General features: G+C 39.9%; 1 protein-coding gene across 2 annotated transcripts; it reads right to left on the bottom strand.

Moving 5' to 3' along the window:
• Positions 1–895: 895 nt before the first annotated feature.
• Positions 896–12106, bottom strand: COMMD2 (COMM domain containing 2). Of its 2 annotated transcripts, none has more exons than XM_081328284.1 (5): positions 11967–12106; positions 8572–8649; positions 5864–5946; positions 5322–5495; positions 896–1477 (listed from the first exon to the last, which is right to left on the bottom strand). In XM_081328284.1, exons 1-5 carry the CDS (start codon positions 12031–12033, stop codon positions 1280–1282), a joined length of 600 nt encoding a protein of 199 aa, XP_081184410.1. In that variant the 5' UTR covers positions 12034–12106; the 3' UTR covers positions 896–1279. The 2 variants fall into 2 exon arrangements, with proteins under 2 accessions (XP_081184410.1, XP_081184411.1); XM_081328285.1 differs by having other exon boundaries at positions 5322–5420.
• Between the last annotated feature and the right edge of the window lie 6081 nt (positions 12107–18187).

Below are 18187 nucleotides of genomic sequence, written 5' to 3'. Positions count from 1 at the left end.
AAACCTTTTAGAGAACGAGTGCCCAAACTGCAACCCAAAAAACACTTATGTATTGTCGGGTGCCGGGTGGGCGTGGCCCAATGGGTATGGCCCATTGGGTGGGCATGGCCCATTGGGAGGGCGTGGCTGTGGTGGTAACGGCAGACTGGGTGGGACTAAAAAGTTCAATCAATCAACTCCAACTTTGTGAGATGGTTTTTTTTCCTGAGAGGTTGAAATTGATTGAACCTTTTTTTTTGCACATAGCTGCAGAGGCCTAAAATGAAAAGGTTTTATAAAACCCAGCTGAAGGCATAGGACTGGGGCAACAGCGTGAGTGCCCACAGAGAGGGCTCTGCGTGCCACCTGTGGCACGCGTGCCATAGTTTCGCCACCATGGCTCTAAAAGAATGGAAGTGACCAGCTCTCTGCAAGGAATATAAATCCTTCCATTCCCCACCATTCAGTCAGAGCTGAAGCTTTTTGGATGAGAAGCAAAACGTCTTCAAAGAAAAACAAGAAAGTCCAGTTGCCTTGTGAAAAAGCATCTTTGGGAAAGCCTGTCCAGTATTTGCCAAGTTCTCAGCCCAAGGCCCTTTGATTAACCCTTCCATATCTGGAGAAGACATAGACTTTGGGCATCTGGGACTTCTCCATACCAAATAGTTAAAATAAACACAAACTAGTCACAATTTCCACTAAAATAATGTATACACATTAGTGACAACAATCATTTTAAATGATTATTTGCTCTGATTTATACTTTTTCTTCTATGTCCAGCTGCCTAGTTTATGCACATGTGAATATACAAACAAAAATGACTTGTGTGAACATTCTTTGTTTTAATGAAGTAATTTTTAGAATGCATAATTGTAATAATGCTTTTTGCATAATAAAATCAGTTGGCAGTTAGAGCATGACAAAACGTTTTATTTCATTAACCAGTAATTTGCTCAATAATAATACAGTAACTGTAAGAAACAAGTCTGAAGACCAAAAACATACAAAATGTTAATATATGCATTTTATTCTTAAAGACTGGAAAAAGAAAAAAATGGTCAAAAAACATTGTATGTTATGCATAGAACAGAAAAAGCTCACATATTCAACTATTTATGCATGATTAAAGTTTATGAGAGTTATTCTAACTTGCATCTGGCAGCCTTATCAACATAGCACCCAATCAACTTCAACCAGCAAATATTGTTTTATGTTCTTGGAATACTGCTCTGACTGGTCCAGATGCACTTTTTGAAGTGCTGCTTCCTGTAATTATGCAGATTTACTATAATGTAAACACTATTTGATGTTGCGCACTATTCGTCTGCAATGATTTGTTTTCATTTCCCCCAATGCTTGCTCCATTTGTTGAATTAGATGGAGCAATGTGGCAGGATCAGTTTGTAGTATTTTTGTTGTTTGATTTTCATTCTCATTAAGGTGTAGCTTCAAAGTTACAGCTGGCTTAATTTGTTGCCTCAGACTTCTGCTGGCAAGCTATTTAAATTATGAGATGGAAAAAGTGATAAATGTAACGATGAGTTACGAGCAGCCATATTCACAGCAATCATAAAGCAAATGTTTACAAAAATATAAGTTGTTACAGTATGTACCTGTTTCTTTATTATTACTGAATATTCCAGTTTTACTGATACTCATTTACTGCAGTTTGAAAATTTCAACCAGAACTAAATATCCATAGTACATGCTTCATGTATCATCATCTTGGGCATTTATTTAGGTACAATATTTTATACTCAAAAAGGCAGGTGTAAAATACGTTTTTTGTACATCTGTAGACAAATTTTTTTTCATGGCCTTACTACAGGTAGTCCTGACTTATGACAACTGGAAACAATTATAAACAGAATGTCCATTGCTAAGCAAGGCAGTTCAGTGAGTCACACCTGATTTTAGGATCTCTTTTGCCATATTTGTTAAGGTGATCCGGCTTCCCACATTGATTTTGCTTGTCAGAAGCTAGCTGGGAAGATCATAAATGGCAACCACACAATCCTGGAATGCTGCAACTGTCATAAACACATATGATTGCCAAGTCCCCAAATTTTGATTACATAACCGTGGCAATGCTGCAATGGTTGTCAGTACAAATACTGGCTGTAAGTCACTTTTTTCAGTGCTGTTGTAACTTTGAACAGTTGCTAAACAAATGGTTGTAAGTCCAAGAATACCTCTATAGTCCCTGAGTTACAACCATTTGTTTAGTGACTGTTTGAGGTTACAACAGTACTGAAAAAACTAATAACGGTTTTCATACTTTCGACTATTGCAGCAACGTGACCATAATTCGGATGCTTGGTAACTTACATATATTTCAGGGGTCATGTGGTCACCTTTTGTGACCTCCTGACAAGCAAAGTCAACAGAGAAGCTAGACTCATTTAACAACCATGTTATTAACTTAACAAGTGCCATGATTCACTTAACAACTGTGGCAAGAAAGGTCGTAAAATGGGGCAAAACTCACTTAACTGTCTTGCTTAGCAACACAAATTTTGGGCTCACTTGTGATTGTAAGTTGAGGACCATCTATACACAACCTCTTCTCTGCAGTTATTTGGTTGCTTTAAAACAGGGGTGTCAAACTCACGTCACGTAATGTGTCGTGACGTATCACGACTTCTTCTCCATTGTCAGCAATGGGGTGGGCGTGGTTTTGGCATAATGCATCCAGCCCACAGCCTGGCAGTTTGACACCCCTGCTTTAAAACTTCATGGATAACTAAAGCAACAGGAATATATTGCGATTCCTTTTTCTGGAATCTAACACATTTTTGACATTTAACAAAAAGGCAACTGAATTATTTTATAAAATTTTAAATATCATTGTTATCCAACTATAACCCACTTGGGTGGAGGGGATGCCTATTAAATCCAAATATCCATTGAATTTGAATTACATACTTTTGTTTCAATGTATGCTATTTGTACATATATATTTTCAAACCTAGTGTTTTTCATGCATGTTGTTTCTGCTTTTTTTTTCAAATCAATCAAGTGTTGATCCGTTAGTTATGACAAAAATTAAACAATTAGCTTGTCTCTTAAAAGCCAGCTGTGACATGATGGGCCGAGAAAGACTGGCCAAAGTCACCCAGGCAGCTTTTATGTCTAAGGTGGGACTAGAATTCACAGCATCCTGGTTTCTGGCTTGGGTGCCTTAAACACTAGACAAACTGGCTCCCATTTGAAGACATTACCCTACCTTTGTAGGAAAGACTTCGCGGGACCTGTCATTTGGATAATCCCTCTCTCACAAAAAAAACCATGCATACATTTATGGTGTTATGTTATAATGTTATAAATATGTTATCCTAGTTCTAATTTCAAGAATGGGCTGCTAAACAATTTAGTGGCTGATTTTTATTAGACTAGACCAGGGGTCAGGAACCTGAAACAGTGAAAGAGCCACTCGGAACCGGTTCCCTCACAAAAGGAAAAACTGGGAGCCGCAAAAAATGTGTGCGCATGCGCGTACATGCGCACATGTGCAGAACAGGGTTTGAGTGAAGAGTGGAGCCAAGGCGAGATATGCACCTACCCTGCATATTTGAATTGATTGGTTGAACTTTTTTAGTCCCACTTTTTTTTTTTTGGACTGCACATGGCAGAGGACTGGGAGCCGCAGGAAATGGCTGAAAGAGCCGCATGCGGCTCCGGAGCCGCGGGTTGCAGACCTGTGGACTAGACTATGTACATAACTTTTTATTATTCTCACTAGAACCTTTTCTTTAAACTTTCATCAATTTGAATAATTTATTACATTACCATTTAAAATGACCAACATTTATTCCAGATTTTCTATTGCGAAATAAAAGGCAATTTGAATAAAATTCCAATAATTTGCCTGGAGCAGGATATACTATATACTAGTAAGATGGGAATGATGGAAATTTCTCTAAGTATTTTCTTAAGATGAATAGACTTAAGGTGCAAACTGTAGTCTTAATGAATAAGTGGATACCGTATTTTTCGGACCATAAGACGCACCTGACCATAAGACGCACCCAGTTTTTACAGCAGGAAAACAAGAAAAAAATATTCTGAACCAAATAGTACCGGTATACTAAAACAGGGCTTTTCAACCTTTTCATCCATTGTACCACTTTTAGGACAAGGCAATGTCCGAGTACCACCAGTCGCCCAGCAAGGTGTCAAAAACTTGACCCCCCCAAAAAAAGGGAAAAAAATGATAAAGTACAGGTAGTCCTTGACTTACAACGATTCACTTAGTGACTGTTCAAAGTTACGATGGCACTGAAAAAAGTGACTTATGACCATTTTTCACACTTATGACCGTTGCAGCATCCCCAGGGTCATGTGATTTATATTTGGATACTTGGCAACTGATTCATATTTATAATGTCACATTGTTCCAGGGTCATGTGATCGCCTTTTGCAACCTTCTGACAAGCAAAGTTAGTGGGGAAACCAGATTCACCTAACAATCATGTTACTAATTTAATTTCTCTCTCTCCTTCTCTTTCTCTCCCTCTCTCCCCCTCCCTTTCTTTCTCTCTCCTCTCTCTCCCTCTCCCTATTTTTCTCTTTCCCTCTATTTCTCCCTTTCTCTCCCTCTATTTCCCTCCCTTTCTTTCTCCTTCTCTCTCTCCCTTTCTTTCTCTCCCTCTCTTCCCCTCTCCCTCTCCCTTTCTTTCTCCTTCTCTCTCCCTCCCTACTTCTTTCTCCTTCTCTCTCTCCCTCTCTCTCTCTCTTTCTCTCTCTCCCTCCCTCTCCCATTGTCCCTTCGTTCTTTCCTTCCTTCCTTTCTTCTTTCCCTCCCTCTTTGTCCTTCCCTCTCAGCGTTAGAGCAGTACCCGCAGAGTACCCGCAAGCTGAAGCGGAGCGAGGGAGATTGCCAAGAACGCAAATCGGCCGATCTCGCGTTCCTGACAATCTCCCTCGCTCCGTTTCAGCCTGCTTTCTCTTGTAGCAAAGGAAGCTGAAACCAAGCGAGGGAGATTGCAGGAGCGTGAGATCGGCGTTTCTCAGCACGTGCCGATTTGTGCTCCGGGCAATCTCCCTTGCTTTCCACTTGCAGAGGTTGGGGCAGGCCATACGGATTACCTTCGGACCATAAGACGCACCCTCATTCCCCCCCACTTTGGGGGGGGGGAAAGTGCGTCTTATGGTCCGAAAAATACGGTAATTTATATAGTTTACTTTATTGTATCCTCCTGGCAAAAAGTATGATTTCATAATATTGCTACCTCTATCTTCTGGAAAGAACAAATATTTGCTCATTTTACATCAATAAAAAATGTGTTCTTACTGGAGCTGATATAAATCAGTGAATATCTACTAATGCTTGTATTCTTACCTGCACATCTAGTCTCCATTCCATATTATGATAACTAGGAAACTTTGGTGTTAGTTCACTCAGAATATTCCTGATCTCCTTTCTGTTGTCAAGATAGAGCTGAAGTAGTAAGGCATTCAGTTCTTCAGGAAATTGTAATACAAGTATTGAGTCTTGAAAATCTATCTCAGATATCTAAAAATTAGTAAAATGCAAAACATTTAAATTTTCAGTTACTTTTATTACATTTTTCCTTGCTCCAAATATATTTCTTGTTCTAAAGATCATATTTCCTACTATGAAATATGATTGGTCAGTAGAAATCAGCATATAAAAATTTTAAAATATGCAGATAGTCATCAATAAGTTCTTAAAGTCAATGAAATCTGAACAGGTGAAAGAAGTTAACTAAATAGTAAATGCACCAAAACCAGAGGAATGTTTAAACTTTCATCTGAAACACCACACCTTCCTAGAAGTGAGACTTACTTAATTCTCTCCCACAAAACAATCTGAAGTATATGCTTATTTCTCTAAATAGAACACATTGTGTAACCACTTACCATGAGTTTTGAGCTCTCAGTGAGAAGGTATGTTAATCCTTCTACTCCATGCTGAATTGTCTCACTATTAACATTAAGTTTTTCTAAAAAATGAAAAGGCCATAGAAATACAACATATAAATGGTCAATAAAGAAAACAAGTCATAAAAATAAATCATTATAGCTAGAAATATATGCTAGGTTGCAAATGTGAATGCATATATTAGAAGTAAACTGTCTTGGATTCTGCATGTAAATGATTAACAATGACTGAAAAGAGAGGCAGAAGAGATCTTTGGCTTACAACGTCCGGTGAAATTCATATGAAAGTCTACTAGAGATCAGAGCTCAAATTTTTTTTCCTCTAAAGCTTTTCCATTTTTCATGAATTATCAGAAAATAAATGACATTAGAAAGGCAGGCCTTTGCTGCTTAAAATGCAAACTGCGAATAAAATTCTTATAAGCTTTATGTCAAATATCCTATGCCTATGGAAAATATGCTAGTTTACCATATGATATATAATGTTAAGGGTTTACCCCTTTTTTCAGAGTATAGACTCCTAACTTAAATCCAATTCTGAAACTGCTGCACCAATTCTGATGATATCTCAATACAAGTGCAGTGATTTAACAATAGATGAAAAAAAATATTTGAACATGGGTTTCTGCTTTGTAAGGAACTGGAAAAAGAATTTGAGCACATTTATCAGAGGTACATGTTTCATTATTTACAGATGTGATTTCAGAACTTCCTTGTTGCTTTGCATTTCCAAGCAAGCTTTACTACCATTTCCAGACCCAGAGTAATAAACTATATAGATACCCCCCATAGATAGGGCTCGCAACTTGGGAGTCCTCCTAGATTCACAGCTTTCCTTGGAAGACCACATAATAGCTGTGACTAGGGGAGCCTTTGCCCAGGTTCGCCTGGTGCGCCAATTACGGCCCTATCTAGACCGGGATGCCCTGCGTACGGTTACTCATGCACTCGTGACCTCTCGTCTAGACTACTGCAATGCTCTCTACATGGGGCTGCCCTTGAGGACCACTCGGAGGCTCCAACTGGTACAGAATGCAGCTGCGAGAGTTGTGTTGGGAGTCTCCCGATACTCCCATGTTACACCTCTACTGCGTGAGCTGCATTGGCTCCCAGTTGTCCTCCGGGTGAAATTCAAGGTGCTGGTAATGGTTTTCAAAGCCCTACATGGCATGGGTCCGGAGTACCTTAGGAATCACCTGCTGCCAGCGTCAAGCTCCCTCCGCCCAGTGCGCTCCCACAGAGAAGGCCTCCTAAGGGTGCTGCCGTTCGGAGAATGCCATCTGGTGGCTCCCAGGGGGAGGGCGTTCTCTGTGGGCGCGCCGGACCTATGGAACCGTTTACTGGTTGAGCTCCGGATGGCTCCCGACCTTCACTCCTTCTGACGCCACCTAAAAACCTATCTGTTTGAACAATCCGGTCTGGTCTGACGGGTTCTGTTTTAATTATTGTTTTAATGTAACTTATCTTCTGCATTTGGGCATTAGGGTTTAACTTATTTTCAATTTCTGTATTTGTACATTTTGATATTTATGTCACTGTTCACCGCCCTGAGTCCTTGGGGAGAAGGGCGGTATACAAATCAAATCAAATCAATCAATCAATCAATCAATCAATCAATAAATAAATATAAAATAACCTATATGAACATATATTCCTGAAATTATAGATGCATTAATATATACTTTTTGCTTTCTAAACTGCTTCTAATTTTCAGCACATTAGAAAGTTGCTTAATGGTTTATTTTGATAATTTCTAATTTACAGATCCCATCAAGCCAGATTCATATTTAAGCACTGATTTAGCAACCAGGAATTAAAAAAAAGGATTAAAACATTTGCACATGTGTACTTTCAGAGGTCTCATTTGCAAGTCTGGAATCAGGTCTTCTAACTGAGAATAACCTTTGTAACTTTTCTCCTTCAATATCTTACTTTTTCTTAACACAGGCATTGATATTAAAGCTTATTAGGTTGATGGAAGATAGGAAAGTTAAAGTCCCCCCCCCAACAATTTTCAATTTTAAGAGTTTTAAAGGAGAAAAAGTGCCCCTTAAAAAACTCTCCATACTCTAAAACTAAATCCAAACAAATCTTTTGTTTCCATGTAAAAAGGAAAAAGGTCTTGCTTATTCTGATTTCTCTTCTTCACTTTTACTTCATTTGAACTTAAAAAAGGTTATAGTGTCTTCTCTTTATTAATAGGGGATGTTAACAATGAAACAAGTCTCCATAGATGAAGAGAATCAGCTATGGTTTATGGTAAGGAAAATTCTGTTATTAATGTTTATTCAAACATTAAATAAATCCTAACCTTAACAAATGAATACAAGCTTTAAAAATTAATCAAAGGAAAAATAAAGTTACCTCATTTCTTTTGGCCAGTGGCCTTTAACATACTATTCAAAGCCCTCAAGCTGAAAGAAATTGTATTTTCTTATTTTAACTTCCTCAACATAGTCTCCTATGCCAATCACCCTGCAGAGTTAGTTTACAATTTTTTGTAATCCATGATCCTAAACTATTTTGGACCAAGGTACAAATCTTATCCCTAGTTCAAATTAACCATTTTTATTGGGTTAACACCATTACATCTCATCAATATATAATATCAATAATGTGTAATCTATTTTTGTCTGTTGCTTTTATAGCCACAAGGTCCTAAGAAAACATACTGTTCTTATACTTACTTGCTGCTCCTTCATAGACTTTAGGGTTTGTGCCTTTTCTTAAGAACTCAATAGCAATACGACCAAATTCATTGACAACTAAAAAAAGAAGAACCATAATGAGATTATGGCTGGGACATAGAAAAGCCTCCTTTAAGAGTAATCTATTTGAATACAACTTATCTCCATTCTTTGGTGCTCTTTGAGCTTGCTTGTTTTCTTGCAGACGTTTCATTAGTCTAACTAGGTAACTAGTAGCACTGATGATCTTACCTAGTTAGGGTAATGAAACGTCTGCAAGAAAACAAGCAAACTCAGAGAGCACCAGACCCCTTATTTCAACCCTGAGCTACAAATATTCTCCTTCATTGATATCTCCATCCATGACAAATTATGAATCTGTTTTTGAATTTACAGAGGGAAAATTTTAGAGAGTAATGAATATAGGCAGAAGTGGACAAATAAAAGGAATGAGCAAAACATTATGGACTGCCATAATAAAATTTCAATCCTTATTTTTCACTATCAATTTTTCCATGTAACAGTGAACTAGATTCTAAAAAAAAACCGGCTTGGGAATAAACATTAGATTAATTCACAATACTTAAACATTTATGGTATAGATCTGCAAGCTAAATAAACTTGAATGGCAGCATCTGTAGTTTTTTCAGTACGTGTACCTTGGCCTTTCCTCAATAAACCATAACCTAAAAAGAAGCCATGACTTCTGATGATGTTATTAAGGAACAAGGCAGGGTCAGGTTCATAATATTAAACCAACATGCATAGAAGTTTATCTAAATAAGAGCAACAGCCAAGTAGTAGCAACAGACCAGAGTGCCCCAAACTGCTTTTTCTGAAAAAACCAGAATTCCTCAGAAAATTATGTTAGAAATATTTGTCATATGATAAATGATATTTGTCATAAGATAAATTTTATCATATGATAAAAAGACCCTACTATTGGATCACAAAATGACCATGTTTCTTGAAACAATAAGCCAGAATACTGCCCTGACTGCATGTCAGCAGGCACTAGCCAATTGACATTTAAGTCTGTGGTTTGTGTTCCTTGTCATATGATCCAGAAACTCTTATTCCTCTTAAAATATTAATATATCATACTATAGTATAAAGTATATCATCAAATCATGTCTCCCTAAAATTAATTTTTTCCACTTTTTGAGGGCTGTTCCCTTGGCTTTGTTAGGTGACAATATCTAAATTTATGCAACGTTTTGTTTTAATCCTTTGGCTTCCTCAAATCCCAAAGACAAAAATAAGCAAAGTAACAAGAAAAAAATGTTTTGGTTTGCTCGAATGTTATATAGATGCAACATGTCTGTAAGTGATTCCAATTATAACTGCAGTTATAGTCTAGGAAGGCTAGTTAATTCAAACATGAATGAAAGTAATAATAAATAGGGTTTTGCAAGACATTAAAAATATTGACCTTTGCAATGCCTTTGGGGAACATTAAATCAGTCATATGGTTTGCAACGCTTGTACTGCTGCTTTAAAAAGTGTTCTTAGCTGTCTTTATATGAATCACTTTACTGGGATGAAAATACACAGCTGCTTTATCAGTTAAAAATGTATATACATTCCTGCATTTTATAAAGCATTTATATATGTCTTATCAAGTCTACCAATGAGTGCATAAATCCCATGTAGAGGTAAATCTAGTAATCAAATTGTTAAATGCCTAATCACTTGGTACAGGTAATATTAATCTGCAAATGATTCCATTTCTACAGGTTTCTGGAATTGGGCATAGAGTTAGTCTTGCATATCAAACTGCATATGAACTGAATCTGAATGGGGAAATTTTGACAGTTTCTGAAGTGCTGACGTAGCCACAGTGTGCTTCCTAATAATATTACTGTCTACTTAAACTCCAATGTGACCAGAGAAGTTCCTAGCTCAAAAATTAGATGTAATCACAACAAATCACAAAATGACCCCAAACATCACAGAGAATGCAACCTGAACTCAGCTTATATGGTTAATTTGGTTCAATTTACTGCATGAATAAAACTGAGTTAACTGCAGACATAGGAACTGCCTCTGCTAGAACATTTGTAATTGCAAATTAGCTACATTAATAATCTGCAATATGAGGATTAGATCAATTTATCTGAGATGATTAGGTATGCTAAGTGATTGTGCAAGTTGACAGACTTGGCTATGTTCACACAACATAAAAGCAATCACAAACTTTGTTAACTAATCAATGTTGCACAAACCCAGGCTTTTGGCTACTCCATTCTTCAATGTATTGTATAAACCTAAAAAAAGTTTATTTCTATAAGCTGATTGATCACATTATATAACAACCACTGTGCTGTGTAAGCTCAGTTACTATTATTGCTTAATTTGTTACATGAAGCCAACTACAGTAATTATGCTTCATTTAACTGTTAATCTAACCCACATCTTAATCAGATATGTGAACTAATAAAAAAGAATAACTTTACTGTTAAAAAATATTTTAGTTGCAAAAAAATAAACTACAAAATAAAATAGCTAAGGCAAAGTCATTCCCAGCATAATTTTTGACTAGCTACAAGTTTAAAAAAAACAACAATTCTTAGAATTTCTGCAAACATTAACATTTAACAAAGCATACTAAGTTATATGAACAAACATTATAAGAATCATTCTTTTTAGATTTATAGTCTGTGTTCATTTAAAAACATTTACATAAACTTTAATATACTTTGGTCTTGAAGATACAGAACAAAGTACTCCAGACATGGTGTATACAGTAGTCTTTTTGGCCTTTGAAAGCTATGCAAGATGTTCTAAAGCTGTCTTAGCAAAGCTTTCACGTTAAAATTGGAGAATTAACATAGGTCAAATTATAGAGTAGGTTTGTATTATTTCTTGAAGCTTAAAGTCAAAATGAATCATAAGTCTACATAGAATATACCAGAAAATAAAGTGAACATATAATCCCTGGTATCAATAGAATTGTATTAGAATTGTTATGCTTACTTGCAATAGTTTGTACTATAAAAGCAGGGGCAGCCGAGCTATTTTTATTGGGCACACGTTTTTATTTGCTACAAACATCTTTGCTGGCAATGCTGATAAAACTCTTTTAAACTGCGAGGGCAGCCACACTTCCCTGGAAGCGTGACCCCAAGGGTGTTTTCAGCTGAGCAAACGTATCCAGGGCGCTCTCAGGGTCGCAGTCCTAAATATTCCGATACTCCACGCGGAACATTCCCAAATAAACAGGCAAAGGCTTGTGTAGTGGCGTGAGCCTCAACATAACAGGATTATATATCCCATCAGGCGCTTTTCCATCTTCCTCCGCGGAATGCAAGTGAGGGGGCGAGGAAGGGCCCGCGGTCCCCGGAGCCACGCAAGTCAGAATGGACGAGCCCTGCAAGCCCTCGAAGTGCTCTTACCTGAGCTCTCTACTTGGGGAAGGAAGCCCAGGTGTTCTTTGTGCTCTTCCGACAGCACCAGCAGCATCTTCCTCACCTAGCGCCCCCCACCGACACAAGCAGCAGTTCCCAGCTTCGCTTCCCACCGGACAGAATTTCCCTCCCTCTTGGTGTCACCGAGATAGCCCTCCGCCGAGAAGCAACTCCCTCATCAAGGGTTCCCCATCGGACTTGCTGAAGACGAACTTGCTTCAATTCCTTTATATAGCGCCAGCCTTTATGCGGCGCTTAGAATCAGTTTAAAGCAAAGTCGAAGTGTTGCTGCTGCTGCCGCCGCAACACTTTCCCAACTCGCTCTTTTCTGTAATATATATAAAACCATTTTAAAATAAAATATTTTAATGCAGATTTAATATTGAGCATGACTATACAGTACTTATTACTAACAGGTTCGCTTATAGAGTCCTCTTCTGAAAACGTGAAGCGTGGCGTTTTGGTGGACGGGTAAAGTGTCCTGAATGAAAATCTTTTGCATTAAAATAAGATTTATTGAGTACCCCACAATTAGCTGGGTTCATAGAGCTATGAATCATGTTTTACAGAGCTTATGACAGGGCCTGCAATTAAGGAATAAACTTGTCATATTTTGTGTTGGAATCCTGCAGATACGAGGTATGATTGTCTCCTCCAAAAATGGCAGAAGGGAGAAAAAAAGTACGTAACCATTATTGAAGACTGTTCTTGGTCAGGCTCCTTAAAAATAAACTCAGCAAAGTATTGCATACAAACCTATCATGTGATGTCCTTCTGGAGTTAGCAATATCAGACAAAGCAAACAAAAACCAAAACACATTAAAAGCAAGGGATAAAAGAAGGTAATTTAGAGCAATGTGAGTTTGCTTTAGATAAAACCAGATTTTAGTTACATTTCTGATATACTGGCTCAGATGTGCCAAAACTGACCAATATTGCATCCTTGTTAATTACCCACCTGCATTTCATTGCTTCCCCCCTCTCCCTTCCTTTCCCCCCACATTTTCTATATTTTAAAAGTATTTGTATCAGTATTATACATTTTCCTTTTTTTGAAATTATATTAGTAATAAATACCTGCTTTAAAAAAGAAATAATTAATCCACTTCCCTATCCACTGCTGAAATTTGTGACCACTGTACATCTCTGACTAGTGATCAGTCTGTTTAAAGGCATCCAAAAAGGACAATACAAGTAGTCCTTGATTTATGACCACAGCTGAGCCCAAAATTTCTGTTACGAAGCACAATGGTTAATTTTTGCCCTAATTATTAAATGAATCACTACAGTTAAGTTAGCAACATGGCTATTAAATGAATCTGGCTTCCCAATTCAGTTTCCTTGTCAGAAGGTTGCAAAAGGTGATCATATGACCCCGGGACAGCGCAACCATCATAAATGAGTCATTTGCCAAGCCTCTGAATTTTGATCATGTGATCATGGGGATATTGTAGCAGTTGTGTGAAAAACAGTCATAAGGCAACTTTTTTTCAGTGCCATTATAACTTCTAATGATCACTAAATGAACTGTTCTAAGTTGTGGATTACCTGTGCACAGCACAAAATCTGCTCCATATTGACTTGCTTTTACCATTAGGAATGTTTTCAGGATGGCAACTGAAATGTACTGTCAAGCTACGAAATCTACTCTTTAGGATGGCTGCATGCTTCTAGCTTGCCAACAGTGGGGGAGGGAAAGAGGGGAGAGTTTTGAATACACAGGTGTTCCTTATCAACATGAGACCCAAAATCATTGAAGAGTTGTTTTGATGGAACTAAAGTTTCTTCTCATAATTACTGGAAGATATATTGGACAATATGACCTGAACTGTCAGAGAGGGGAGGGGTTTCATTCTTTTAATTAACTGCCTCTCACTTTTTTCTCATAGCTAGCTTTAATTCTATTTTAAGTTTGTTAATGCCTAATAAACATTAGAGAACGCAATGCCTCTGGTGTCCTGCTTCATTGGGCTTCTCAGCCGGAACTTGATATGTACTTCCTTGTGATTTAAATGCATTGTTTATTGTCCTGTCATCCAGAACTTAAAAATTCTTTTCTATCTTCTTTATTAAATAAAAATGGGTTATGTTTCCCTGCAGTGTTCTCCAGCCTAAAATACTCAATATGTACAACTGTTCTCTCCGTTATTTGTTTTTCTTCAGATTTGCTTCTCCTAAAATTAGTGTAGAATGAAATACAATACTCCAGATGTCATCTAACTCAGAGGTCCCCAATCTTTTGGGCACCAGGGACTGGTTATGTGGAGAGAGGTTTTTCCACAGACCAGAGGGGGCATGGTTTTGTGTGCTGCCTGCATCCTGTGGATGGGGTTTTGCTTGTTTGTGTGGCCCAGTTGCTGGTATGCCACAACTTGGTACCAGTCCACAGACCGGAGGTTGGGGACCCCTGATCTAACCAATTTTAAGTCCTCAACTTAAAATCACAATTGGGACCAGAACTTCCATCACTAAGCAATGGAAGTGAGTCACACTTGATTTTAGATCTTTTTTGCTGCTGTTGTTAAGCCAATCACCACAGTCCTTAAATGAATTATGTGGTTGCTAAGCAAATCAGGCTTCCCCCAATTACTTTGATTGTTGGAAGCCTCTTGAAAGGTCACCAAACGTAATCACACAGTCTTGGCATGCTTGGGTAAATATATGCCATTTGTCAAGTGCCCAAATTCTGATCACATGACTTTGGGTACATTGTGGTGTAATAAGTGTGAGGACCGGCCACCACTTTTTTCAGCACTGTCTTAACTTCAAATGGTTGTTAAACAAATAGTCATAAGTCATGGACTATTTGTAGAGAGGAACAACCATTTATCTTGATCATGATACTATTCCTATTGGTATAGTGCAAGGAGGGTACTTGTCCCTTTGCAGTGGCATCACATTTAGCATTTAGCAGGTGATCCCCCAAATACTTCATTGCATGCTGCTCAGAATGGTCCTATCCAATTCTATACCCCTGCTTTTGAACCTTCCTTCCTTGCATCTATTCACTTGCTATACAACACCCCCTAAACCGTCAAAAAACAAACAAAGAAATAGAACAGCAATGCAATAAAAGTTTTCAAATGACAAAGAGACATTGATATGCATACTTTGGGTATGATTGTTCAGTCAGATCTCCATCCCTCCAATGATAGCATACCCGAGTCATATTAAACCCTTAAATAACAATATATGACCATGAAAGCAATTCACATGCTGTAGAATTTCATGAATTAGGTTTAATGGCAGCAAAAAAGGGAAAATATACAACATCTTGGAAATGGAATAAGTGAACTTCCAGCTCTCACGTATTAGATTTTCCTTTGTCTCTTGCTGTAAGAGGTCATAGAAATAGCAATGTTTGTGGCAATAATGTTCCAGCATATCTCGCCTCACCCCCATAACTGCTATAACTTATTGCTCTCCAAGTAGATTCAACTCAGTAAATTAGTACAAAAAGATAAATGATATGTCAATAATGATTTAATAGGAACATATGAATTCTAAGAAGTAGCAAAAATACATTTCAAAAGCATCAAAAATGTTTTATAAATTAGGATCAATTATATCTGACTAATTTGGGAATGGCATTATAGTAGAATTCAGACTTATCAATCACTCTTCAAGTTAGGATGATAGTACTTTTTGACATGCAAAATATTTTCATCCGCATAATATGTAAGCTAAGATTATTTTTAGTACCAACTTCTTTGCCCACCACAATCTTTCTCAAGGTTTGCAATAGTGACAAATATCTGTAGCTCGGGTATAGGATGAGGGTGAAAATTCGTTCTCCAAGCTTGTGAGTTGGTTTCCAAATGTTTCGTTACCAGGCTAGGTAACATCTTCAGTTTAATTTTTAATTTAATTTAATTTAATAATATTTATATACCGCCCTTCTCCCTGAGGACTCAGGGCGGTTTACAGGGCAGAATAAAATACTGAATACAAACATTAAAAAGAGATTAAATAATTGCCCATGTTAAAACAGTTGAAAAAGAATTCTAAAACACCAAGTTAAAAATTAAGACAATAGAAAACCCCACCAATCCCCATCAGGCTAGGCCGGCTTGTACAAACAGAAACGTCTTGAGATCGCGACGAAAGGAGCGAAGATCGGGCGCCATCCGGAGCTCTACCGGTAGCTGATTCCACAGCTCCGGAGCGCCCACAGAGAAGGATCTCCCCCTGGGGGCCACCAATCGACATTCTCTGATCGGTGGCACCCTGAGGAGGCCCTCTCTGTGGGAACGCACAGGGCGCAGGGAGCTTGATGCCGGCAGCAGATGTTCCCTAAGGTACTCCGGCCCCATGCCATGGAGGGCTTTGAACACCGTTACCAGTACCTTGAATCTCACCCGGAAGACAACTGGCAACCAATGCAGCTCACGGAGTAGCGGTGTAACGTGGGAGTATCGGGAGACTCCCAATACAACTCTCGCGGCTGCATTCTGTACCAGTTGGAGCTTCCGGGTGGTCCTCAAGGGCAGCCCCATGTAGAGAGCGTTGCAGTAGTCCAGACGAGAGGACACGAGCGCATGAGTGACCGTGCACAAATCATCCCGGCTAAGATAGGGCCGCAACTGGCGCACCAGGCGAACCTGGGCGAAGGCCCCCCTAGTCACAGCTCCTACATGGTCTTCCAAGGTGAGCCGTGAATCTAGGAGGACTCCCAAGTTGCGAGCCCTATCTACGGGGGGTAATAGTTCACCCCCCATAACCAGAGGTGGAATATCCGAATAAACCCGGGATGAAGGTATGCAAAGCCACTCAGTCTTGTCGGGGTTGAGTTGAAGTCTGTTCCTCCCCATCCAGACCCGAACCGCCTCCAGGCACCGGGACATCACGTTGAGGGCATCACTGGGGTGGTTTGGGGTCGAAAGGAAAAGTTGGGTATCATCAGCATACTGATGATACCCAACTCCAAAGCCACGAATGATCTCACCCAGCGGTTTCATGTAGATGTTGAACAGGAGAGGCGAGAGGACCGACCCCTGAGGAACTCCACAAATGAGAGACCTTGCGGTCGACCTCTGCCCTCCTGCCAACACCGACTGCGAACGTCCCTGGAGATAGGAGGAGAACCACTGTAAAACTGTGCCTCCCACTCCCAGTCCCCTGAGACGCCGCAGCAAGATACCATGGTCGATGGTATCGAAAGCCGCCGAGAGGTCTAATAGGACTAGAACAGAGGAATATCCCCTGTCCCGAGCCCTCCAGAGATCATTCACCAGCGCAACCAATGCCGTCTCCGTGCTGTGCCCGGGCCTGAAACCCGATTGGTACGGGTCTAGATAATCCGCTTCATCCAGGACCAGAGGGAGCTGATGCGCCACCACACTCTCAACAACCTTCGCAAGAAAGCGAAGGTTGGAGACAGGACGAAAGTTGTTTAATACAGCTGGGTCCAAGGCAGGCTTCTTGAGGAGAGGCCTCACCACCGCCTCTTTCAAGACGGCGGGGAAGCTACCCTCACTCAGAGAAGCCGATATAACTGCCTGGAACCAGCTGCGTGTCCTCTCCCGGGCTGCATAGACCAGCCAGGAAGGGCACGGGTCCAATAAACATGTGGTGGTGCTCAGCCTCCCCATGATCCTGTCCACTTCCTCCGGAGTCACAGAATCAAACTCCTCCCAGGTGATATCGACAAGACCGCCCGTGTCCTGCTCGTCAGACTCTGCCCAGTCAGAGTCCAGACCGGTCCGAATCCGAGCGATTTTGTCCGACAGATGTTGGTTAAACTCCTCGGCACGACCCTGCAAGGGATCCTCCCTCACCTCCTGATTTAAGAGGGAGCGAGTCACCCTAAACAGGGCGGCCGGGCGATTATCTGCGGACGCGATAAGGGTGGCGAAGTGGTTAGACCTCGCCTCCCTTATCGCAGCGAGATAAGACCTAATGTAGGCTCTTAGTCGCAATCGGTCGGATTCGGATCGGCTGGACCTCCAACCGCTCTCTAGGCCCCGTCTCCGACGCTTCATCTCCCGGAGCTCCGCAGAGAACCATGGAGCTCGACGGGATCTGCACCGGGTCAGGGGCCGCAGGGGTACAACTCGGTCAAGAGCCTCAGTGGCCGTCCTTTCCCAGGCTTCCACTAAGGCATCTGCCGAGCTGTGAGCAAGGGAGGCAGGTGGGGACCCCAGCGCTGCCTGGAACCTCTGGGGATCCATTAAGCGTCTGGGGCGGTACCATTTAATTGTTTATAGGGT

This window comes from Vipera berus (assembly GCF_964194415.1).
Source record: "Vipera berus genome assembly, chromosome: 5".
Taxonomy (NCBI): Eukaryota; Metazoa; Chordata; class Lepidosauria; order Squamata; family Viperidae; genus Vipera; species Vipera berus.
Note: the sequence above shows the minus strand (reverse complement) of the source record. Positions and strands in the feature narration are given on the sequence as shown.

What these genes read in the sequence shown, in the direction of transcription:
- COMMD2 (XM_081328284.1), bottom strand. Translation starts at nt 12,033, where the DNA reads ATGCTGCTGGTGCTGTCGGAAGAGCACAAAGAACACCTGGGCTTCCTT. An exon ending in CTGAGAGCTCAAAACTCATG is followed by an intron (nt 5,496 to 5,863) that starts GTAAGTGGTTAC and finishes ACTAATTTTTAG; the next exon opens with ATATCTGAGATAGATTTTCA. An exon ending in AATGGAGACTAGATGTGCAG is followed by an intron (nt 1,478 to 5,321) that starts GTAAGAATACAA and finishes TAATTTAAATAG; the next exon opens with CTTGCCAGCAGAAGTCTGAG.